The following is a 10,322-nucleotide window of genomic DNA, read 5'->3' as shown; positions in this document are numbered from 1 at the left end:
GTTTTGACCAAATTTATTTATTTAACAACAAACTTATTGGTCACATATGAATGTAATTTCTTTTATAAATTTGATTAAAAATATATGTTGAGGAAGAAAAAAGAAAAGTTTTTTATTAAAAATTTATGTTTTATATTTTTAATACATTTTTAAATATTAAATAGATGAAGAAACATAAAAAAACTATTATTTTTAGTATTTTTAACAAATACTACTTAAATAAATCGGAATGAATATTGGAGTAAATACATTATAAAAATGGGAATCACATTATTATTTTCCTAAATTCATATGTTACCTAATTTTTCCCAAAATCGGTTTATTTTCTCAATGCAAATTTTATGATTTATCACTGTGATCAACCACTTAATGAAAATTTAAATCATTGAAAGCCAAAAACATTCAGGTAATCATGCTAGTGCTACACTAGGAAAAAGAGCTTGAAGTCTCATCTTCTCATTAAGATGCAGGAAGCAATTAAGTAGAAACAAGTGTCTACCCATAAATGCCGAAAGTTGAAAATGCAAAGACACAACAAAGGAAAAAGAAGAAGAAGAAGAAGAAGCCAAATTGAAAAGAAAGGGGCGAAAGTGCAAACCCCGGACTGCAAATCCGGAGAACAGAGCAATCGATGGGGGAAATAATTGAAATTTGGAAGAAAAATAAAAAAAGAGAGAGAAAATATGATGAGATGAGATGAGATGAGGAAAACGACAGATTTGGCCCACGTCAGGTATCTAATCCTAAGCAAAGAGGGGGGAAAAGAGATAAGCGTTTAGGATAGTAATCAACGGGTAGGATGAGTTCCCAATGGAAATAATAAATCATCGGCAATAAATCAGAACCGTCCAAATTACACAGATCGAAATAAACTTAAAATAAAAACCCTTGATTTTGCTCCCTAATTTGTTTTTGTTACTTTCTTCTTCAGCCTCCTTCTCCATCTTCTCCATTTCTCAATTCCCAATTTCCACCCCCACACACACTCCATTTTACAACAAAACCACCTACCCTTCACTCTCTCTCTGTAATAAAAATCTCATTTTCTCTCTCTTTCTCTCTCTACAATTTTTTTCTTTCTTTTTTCTCTCTCTGCCGTAAATCCACCCCTTCCATCTCCAATTTTCGAATCTACCCCTCCCTTTCTCTCTCCATGGACCCATCCTCGATCCCTCCACCAGCAGGTCCGGCCACCAACACCCTCCCCATGCCAACCATCCCCGCCACCGTGCCCTTCCTCCAGGAGCCGAACAACCACTCTCCTCCGCCGCCGGCCACCACCGGAACGAACGCTGCTCCCAGCCACCCTCCCTACGCCGAGGTCAGCTGAATTTCGCTAATTCCTCAAAGCAAAACCCTGGGTCCGGTCCTCTAACGGTTTTGATATTGTTATTGTTGTTGTTGCAGATGATATACACGGCAATCGAAGCGCTGAAGGAGAAAGAGGGTTCGAGCAAGAGAGCGATAGCGAAGTACATAGAGCAAGTGTACAAGGAGCAGTTACCACCAACTCACTCGACTTTGCTCACTCACCACCTCAACCGACTCAAGAACAACGGCATGCTTCAAATGGTCAAGAAATCATATAAGCTTCCTAGATCTGCTGACGCTACCGACCCTAACCCCTCTCCTTCTGGGTCCTCCAGGCCCAGGGGCCGCCCTCGTAAGGCCCAGATTCAGCCCCAGCCCCAATCACAGCTCCCCCAGCTTGAGGCACAGCCTCAGCCACAGCTGGCTGGGAATGTTAATGTTAATGTCCCTCAGCAGCAGCAGAATGCTGAGCCTGTGTGGGCCGCGCTAGGGCTTGCAGATGAGCCTGCGGTGCAGCCTGGCTCGGAGCTGAAGAAGAGGCCAGGTCGTCCGAAGAAGAATGAGGTTGCACCAGGTGCTGCGGAGACGCCAAATCCAAGCCTGGCTGTTGCTACGCCGGGTCGGAGAGGGCGTCCTCCGGGCTCGAAGAACTCGAAGAGGAAGCCTGGTCGTCCTCCGAAGGCTTCGCCTGCTGGTGGTCCAGCTGCTGCTGCTGTGGCGGATGCTGCGGCTTCTGGCGGGCCTAAGAGGCGTCCGGGCCGACCGGCCAAGAATCAGCAAGTGGCGACTCCTGTTACGTTTGCTGCTGTTTCTGATCCAGACGCCGCTGTGACTGCATTGCCGCCGGCTCCCGTGGTTGTGCCTGCCGGTGGTGTTCCTGTTGGGTCTCCCAGGGCCAGGGGACGCCCGAAGAGGATTCTTGGTGATGCTGTCACGGGGGCTATAATTCCTGTTGCTGTCGGTGCCACTGGCCGCGAAAGGGGCCGCGGACGTGGACGCGGACGCGGTCACGGCTTCGGTACCTTCGGACGTGGACGTGGTCGCGGGCGTGGAAGGCCAGTTGGCCGCCCGAGGAAGGTGATGTGTTTTTCTTGCTGTGTTGACATGAATCCTTTTTAGTCTCTGTGATTTTTCTGTTTTTTTGCATTGTTTGAGTAGTTAAGGCATTGTGTTTGTGTTAAATTTATGAGCTATATTTGGAGTAAAGTTTGGATTTTTAGGATATTTATGCTTTAAATTCTGTACTGGATTGGTTGCGTAAATAGTATTTAGTACAATATCTTCTTTGACTTTTATAAATGTCTTATGTTTCAATTTTGGGGGATGTTTTGAGGGGATTTTTACCTGGAATTGAAAATGATTTATTTTCTGGTTTTTCTAACTAGTGAAGTTTGGAGAAAAAGAAAAATAAAGATTTGTAAATTTCTTGGTTACAAGTTATATTTTGTTATTAATTGTGTACAGCTTACTATTGTTTGTTTTAATTTCGTTTATTTATCATTAGAACTTTATTTAGAAAAAAGAAAATTGTAAATGATTTTTAGAAGACATGCATAATTTCATTCCTTTGAAATTATGCGGTCTGAAATTTGGAATGAAATTATGCATAATTTCAGTCTAAAAAGAACGCAAAAGTTCTATATGAAACTTTGTTGATTTAAAATTGTTTTTTTTTTCCAAGATGGTTTATATTCGATCTTTTGATTTGAAATGTTTTGGTTATTTATATGTTTTTCTCTGTATTTTATATTTTAAACTTCAGCTGTATGAGCTGCAAAGTTTGTGTTTTTTAGGGATGAGTAAAATATTTGTTCCGGACTTTGTTTTACAATAAGCACTTATTTCCTAATTCTCAATGATTAAAGCTAAAACATTTGTTTTCCTAATTCCAAAAGGAACTACAAGTCAATCAGATATATTAATTCTCAATGAGTTTTGAATTCTGTTTTTCTTTTTGGGGGACTTGCATGGAATTGAAGTAGAGAATGATATTTCCTCATAATCATGATCCTAATTCAAAATAAAGTTAAATATTTTGAAAACGTAAAAGCCAGTCATTTATTTATTGCCTATTTTTTGTGTTTTTTGTGTTTATACTTTTAGTCAATTGTTTACAACTATTTTGTTATTAAAAACATTCTGGTTTTAGTACCAAGATACATTTTTGAATATACTCCTGCATTCCTGCAGTTTTACTTTATTTCTTTCATTCTTTGGTGATGTTCACTTTGAAGGTGATTTTGGCCAAAAGTGTTGTGGTAATATGTCTGTGTAAAAGATTTGAATTTTTTTTTAACTTACAAGTTTAATGTCTATAACTATTGTCAAGTTAATTTAACATGACCGAATTATGCAGTTTGAATTAAGGAACTTTTTTTTATACATAAGTTTTACTGGTTGTGTTGAGTTGAATTGTTTTAATTACTTTATTTATTCATTTTTGTTATACATTTTTCTCTGCTCCTTTCTTTTTGAGTTTGTGGAAATTGTTTGTAATCGTATTTTTCACACTTTCTGTTTCATCATTTTCGTGGATAGGGAACAATCTTTTTATAGTTGCTAATGTTTTTCTTTCTCAGTTCAAGCAATTGTTCTAAGATATGCTAAATTTAACGAATTTATTTCTTGTGAATTTGTGTTTTGGATAATTTAAAATAAATCAGTATCAGACTCATTCTGTGAGTAATATTTGTTTTTTTCTCTAAATCAGTCTAATTAGTATTTGACTTTAATGTTTCTTTTGGAGAAATAATTACCTAGAATTACAAAATGGACAGGGAGGGTTAATCCCCCCCTCCCCCCCCCCCCTTATTTTTTTTTTTTTCAAGACTCAATTTGAAACAAATAAAATTGCTTTCTCAATTTATGGATTTAGCTCTCTTTTCCCTCACTTTTTTGTTTTTTCCTTTCTTGTTTCTTTTCACTGAATTATGTTGACTGATAAAATTAATATTACATTCCAAAATCAGTTTTCATTCTTTTTATATAAGACATGCTGTAGTTTTATTTTTGGTTGGTAAACTTTCATTTGAAGGTTATCGTTACCGCAAGGTATATCTGTTAAAAAATGCTTGTTGACCTGCATAATTTCATTAATTTGATAGAAAATTCTGCTGTTTGGAAAAAGAAATGAATGGTTAATAGAAAAGTATGTTGAAGGTTGATGTTTGAAATTACTTTTATTCTCTATATAATTGGGAAAAAAAAATTTCTGTTATATGTGCTGAAATGTTTAATTTACCTTATTGTTACTTTTATACTTTTCATTTTTAGGTTTATGATGCTTATTCAGTTTTTGTTTGCATATTATGTTGCATTGCCAATATACTTTTTATTGTTAAGAGTTATTATATCTGTGTTATGATTTATGAGTTAAAAACATGAAATGCGTGAATTATCAATTTACTTAATTATTCTTGCTTGTTCTAACTTTTCTGTGTTTCTGTGTTTCTTTTTTTTTTTTTTTTAGGGTGGAGGGAATTAGGATGTTGTGGAGATTATTCTTGTTTGCATATTATGCTTTCCAAAGTTATTACTTTTCTGTTGAATTGAAATACTTGAGTTAAAGAAATTGTTCTTAATTTTGTATTTATTGTATCAGTTTATTGCCAATATACATACTTAAGTTTTTAGTGTTATAAAGTTGAAATGTTTGATTTGCTTTGTTTTTGTTAGCTGTCCTTTTAGTTTTGGGTTTCTGATTTTGTAAATCTTGGCCTTGTGAAAATTTCTATTGCATTATTTTTTGTGCTAGTATTATTTCTATTGCTTCTGTGTCATGAATTGGAATGTTTGAATTGCCTTGTTGTTATTACCCTCTCTCTCTCTCTCTCTCTCTCTCTCTCTCTCTCTCTCTCTCCCCCTCTCCCTCTCCCTCCCTCTCTCTCTCTCTCTCTCTCTCTCTCTCAGGTTTATTTATTTTTATAAATTGTTCTTGTCTGCATAATACACCTATATTGGATAATTTTTTATTGACAATATACTTAAGTTATTATTTCTGTGTTATGAGTTGAGATACTAGAATTACTTTATTATTGATACTTGTCCTAGATGTTTCATATTATATTGTATAAGTTATATTGCTAATACAGTTATCAAATAGTTTCTTTGTTATACTTGTTGGGCGTTTATTTCTTGTTACAGTTTTTATTTCTGTCCATACTAATACAAATTTGAATTAATTATTATCTGACCTACTTTCTTTTCTGGTTTTCTGAATTTGTAGAAACTTTTCTTGTTGTATATGCATAATTTTTTATTGCCAATATACTTTCCAAAGTGACTGTGTTTTGACTTGAAATGTTTGATTTATTTTGCTCGGTTTTCTAAATTTATAAAAAATGTTGTTGCATATATAAGCCAACTTTTTTTTGAAACTTCCCTTTTATCCTAAATTGAAATCCTAAATGCTAATCATCAAATTTTAACCCTAAAAAAATACATTTACAATAAAAAATTGATTAAGTTTTGCTAACTAAAAGTTGATTTTCTATACTTATTCATTGTGATATTATTGTTACGTTTCCCCTTATTTCATTGTGATATAAAGTAATTATTTCTTGTTTTCATATGTTGAGAATCAATTTTACAGCCAATATACTTTCTTTCGAAAGTTATTATTTGTTTCACGTTGAAATACTTATGCTTTATTGTTGGCTGGGAAATGGTTGGTCTTCCAAGGTTTTTTTTCTTCTCCTTTTTCTGTTTGTAGAAATTGCTCTTGCGACATATTCATTGCAATATGCTTACTGCCAAGTTCTTTAAGTTATTATTTCTGTATTGTAACATGAAATGCTTGAATTATTTTGTTGGTATTGCCTGCTCTTCCTTTCTTCCTTCTTCCCCCTTCCCCCTTCCCCCTTCCCCCTTCCCCCTCCTTATTTAATATTTACGGAAATTGTTCTTGTTTATATATTACAGTGCATTAGTTTTATTGACAATATAGTTGTTAAAATTATGTTTGTGTTGTATTTGTTGGAGTTTTTATTTCTGTGTAGAAATGTATGGATTACTTTTATTGTTTTCTGTCCAACCTTTTCTCGTTTTCTAAATTTATGGAAATTGTTCTTGTTGCTAATCACGTTTTTCTTCTTTTTCATTATTTTTATTACCAACAAAAAACTTATTTGTGTGATGAGTTGAACTACGTGAATTACCTTATTATTGTTGTTTATGGGCAATTATGTCAGTTTTTATTTCTGTGTGATACTTGGTAAATATTTTATTTTGGTAAATATTTTATTTCTGTTGTATAAGTGCAAATTTTGAATTACTTCAGTGGGTGTTAAAATTATTACTATCATCCTCTCAATTATTACGTTTCTTGTCAAATAGATTTTTCTTTAATTGATATTGTGGGTATTTTAGAAATTAAAAATTTATACTCAATAATATGTATAAAAAAAAAAAAAATCATATTTGTAATTTATTACTGTGTATTAAAAAAAGTTCCAATCATCTTTTGTACTAAATAGGCAAGCTTTGTGTAATATTTAGGTATAACATTTCAGAGAATATAATTTCTTGAAGAGTAATGCTAAGGAATTAACTTTTTTAAATCAATATCATCTAATTTTTTTAAAAATTACTTCGCTAATTTTAAATTTCTGACACTAAATCATAAACTTTTGGCAGTAAATTCTAAATTCTAAATTCTTAAAAGAATAAGAATTTTTAGAATTAAAATAGAAAATTGACTAATATTGACTAATTAAAAATTAGTTCCGAGGACTTTTTCTTTTTCGAAACATGTTTTTTTTAACTTTGAAACAAGCGCACCATTGCTTACTGTTTACCAGCCTTTACCTTTGTTATTTTTGGTTTTATTTTTTATTTTATTTTTTTTGTTGTTGGGGGGGGGGGGGTGGGGTGGGGGGTTTTGATGCATATGTATAGATTGGTTCTTTCATATGCGTTGCAGCATTTTTATTACCAAATAGCTTCTAGTTTTACTTTTTAATTATTACTATAGTTGAAATAGTTGAATTACTTTATTATTGACTTATTGTTATGTGTCCTATGCTTTTTTTTTATTTTTATTTTTTTTATTTTTGGTTACTTTTAACATTAACTCAAAAACATTAGCTAAAAGACCAAAACTTTTTTTTCTTGTCCAATTAGTTTATTATTGTTACCTGGCCTAGGCCTTATGTTTTTGCCATTTCTAAAATTTGAATTTAAAGACTAAAATACTTATCATTTTGATAACTTTTTTTTTCTTGTACAATTAGTTTATTATGATGTCGATAAAAGTAGATTACTAGACACGTTAGTACTTATTAAAGGTTGTGTGTACATGTATCATAGTGCATCATGTTTTGGCAGGCAAGTTTTTTATACCTTAATTTCTATTGCCAATATAGTTATTCAAGTATGAGTTAAAATCCGAATTACCTTGTTATTCTTACGCTGCCATACTTTTTTCTTTCTTTCCACCCCCGGATCATTTTTATTGCCAATATAGTCCCCCCCCCTCTTTTTTTTTTTTTTTTTTTTCCTCTTACCCCCCCTCTCTCTCTCTCTCTCTCTCTCTGGTGTTTTTGTAGTTAACGAAATTGTTTGTTTCCATACTTTTTACTGGATAATTTTTGTTGCAAATATGCTTTCTTAATTACATATTTTATTTGCTTTTTGTTTTTGTTTTATCCTTTTTTGGGGTTAAGTTTCTATATATTTTTCTTATTTGCATATATTCATTTGCATTACTTTTGGTGGGATAGGATATAATATTGGCGGGTACTTCACAAAATGTTCAAAATGAAGATCTCCGGAGGAAGCTTGAACACTTCGTAAGTTTGAGCATTCCTTGTCTTTTTATTTATTTATTGTTTAGGCTGCGTACATTATATCCTTTGGGTGTGGCCTTTCCTGGAATCTTGCGTGCGTTAGCGCACGATGCTTGTGTATTGCAGGCTGTCCTTTTATTTATTTATTATTTTAAAAAAAACTACATTTTCACATTTATGATGGTTCATTCTCCCTTGAATAATTTTGCAGCAAGCAAAAGTGAAGGAATCTCTGGCAGTGCTTAGGCCTTACTTCAACCATGAAAGTCCAGTGACTGCACTTGCAGCACTCCAAGAATTGGATGTACTGGGAACTATGGACCTCAATGCACCCCTAAGGGATGAAACTATTCCTCAACAACCACAGCAGCAGCTGCCTCTGCAGCAGCAGCCGCCACCAATGCAGCCGTCGCCATCACCACCGCCGCCTCAACAGCAGCATCAACAGCACCAGCAGCTGCCACAACCACAGCTCATGTTCCCACAGCAATTCCACCAGTTTAACCTGCCGCAGTTCCAGCAGCCACCGCAGTATCAGCACCAACACCAGCCCCCACCCCAGCAGCAACTGTTCCATCCATAGGGATTCCGGCAGAAGCTAGGAACAATGACGTGATCCTAGACCTAAATTTGATTGTGAAACAACTTGTACAAGTGTTTGTTTAACAAGGCATATTATGAGGGTAATAGATTCGTAAATCAAGTAGGGAACTTAGTAGTACTGATTTTTGTGTTTGTTGTTGTGCATCTTTCTAGATTGACCATCCTCTTCAAGTAATATTTTAGATTTTAGAGTACTGATGATTCTGTTATTCAAGTAATATTTGTTTGACTTTGACACCTTACTGGAGTTACATTATTCTCATGCTTATGTTGGGTACCATTTTAAAGCTCTTAGTCTGATCTCTATCCCTCCCACTTTCTTCTTTTTCTATGCTCTTTTCTATTATTATTTAGTAGTAGTGGTGGTATTTCTTTCATATGATATAGTTTTATAATCGTAGTTTCAAAATTAAAATATAAGTTGAAAACAATTAATTATTCCAATTTATTTTATGGCATGGGTAAATATAAACTTAAGCTATATTTCATTGAACCTTATTAAAATTCAGTGTGTTTATTATGTCATAATAGATTTATTTTTCTTACTGTTAGTTAAAATTAAACAAGTTCTAAAAATCGAATTTGAGACTTGCTTGGTACCTTCAAATATTGAAGCTCGTTGGGAAGGGTTTATTGACAAGATTGATGGATTCGATCGGATTAACTCATCGAAGAGGGTTAACAAGTGAAGATAGCTGGTAATAGTTATAGGATCATCCAAAAATGTGAGAATAGTTATCACAGAATTTTCACACATGGAAAGTATGTTGAAGTTTGATTGGTCGAGAACTCTTATAAATAGTTGAAGAATGGAAAGAATAAGGGTTTGGAATTCATTTTCAGAAAATACTCTCGCACACTCATATCCCAACGATTTTTTGAGTCTGCAAAGAATTTTCTTTTCTATAAGATTCCTTCCATGTTTTTTAAATTTCTTTTAAGTTTCTTGTAATCTTTTTCTTTCTACAAATTTACTTTTCTTTACAAAGTCTTTGTTTTTCTTCCTTAACATTTTCGTATTGTCTTTCAAATTCAAAGTCCTTTGACCTGTGTTGAAGGCATTTTATTGCTTTGATTTAATTTCAAGTTATTTACCTTGCTTCTGTAATTATGATTTCAAGTAAATTCCTTTTACATTTCAAATTTTTCCTTTGTCATTCCGATCAAGTGATAGAATCTTTGGTGCACATTCGAAAACTGGTACTCATAAGAGAAGTAGGTTTCACTCCAAGATCATTAGATATTGAACCAGCCTAGATTTGCTAAAAATATGCATAACAAATTGGCACGCCCGGTAGGACAGTTTGAAAAGTGTGTCAAAGGTTTTTCATAATGATTTAGTTTATGCAACTTAGAAGTGGAAGGATAATACATATGGCGGACGAAATTTTTAATACCAATGGTGAGTCATCCATAAATGATAGTGTTCCTATAGTTGTACAAATTTCTACAGAATTAACATCACATATGGGAGGTAGTGTGTTGGGGAAAAATGCGATGGTTAGCAATCCCCCTGCTTGGAATAGTGGACGAAATCCACGCCCGCAGATCGCTCCCGTTTGGCCTCCTTTTGACCTTTCTCCAGGTTATACTTCACTAATTGGTGGTTACGGGCCTCCAATT

The 10,322-nt window shown here is 33.9% G+C and overlaps 1 protein-coding gene across 1 annotated transcript; it reads left to right on the top strand.

Annotated features, from left to right (window-relative positions):
- The first annotated feature begins 580 nt into the window (after positions 1 to 580).
- On the top strand, positions 581 to 8,993 carry LOC112751019 (uncharacterized). Its single transcript, XM_025799996.3, has 4 exons — positions 581 to 1,321; positions 1,408 to 2,388; positions 8,031 to 8,099; positions 8,308 to 8,993. The coding sequence occupies exons 1-4, from the start codon at positions 1,154 to 1,156 to the stop codon at positions 8,677 to 8,679; spliced, it is 1,590 nt and encodes a 529-aa protein (XP_025655781.1). The 5' UTR covers positions 581 to 1,153; the 3' UTR covers positions 8,680 to 8,993.
- The last annotated feature ends 1,329 nt before the right edge of the window (positions 8,994 to 10,322 follow it).

This window comes from Arachis hypogaea, chromosome 15, assembly GCF_003086295.3.
Source record: "Arachis hypogaea cultivar Tifrunner chromosome 15, arahy.Tifrunner.gnm2.J5K5, whole genome shotgun sequence".
In the NCBI taxonomy this organism is placed as follows: Eukaryota; Viridiplantae; Streptophyta; class Magnoliopsida; order Fabales; family Fabaceae; genus Arachis; species Arachis hypogaea.
The sequence above is the reverse complement of the archived record's forward strand: the minus strand, read 5'-3'. Positions and strand labels throughout refer to the sequence as shown.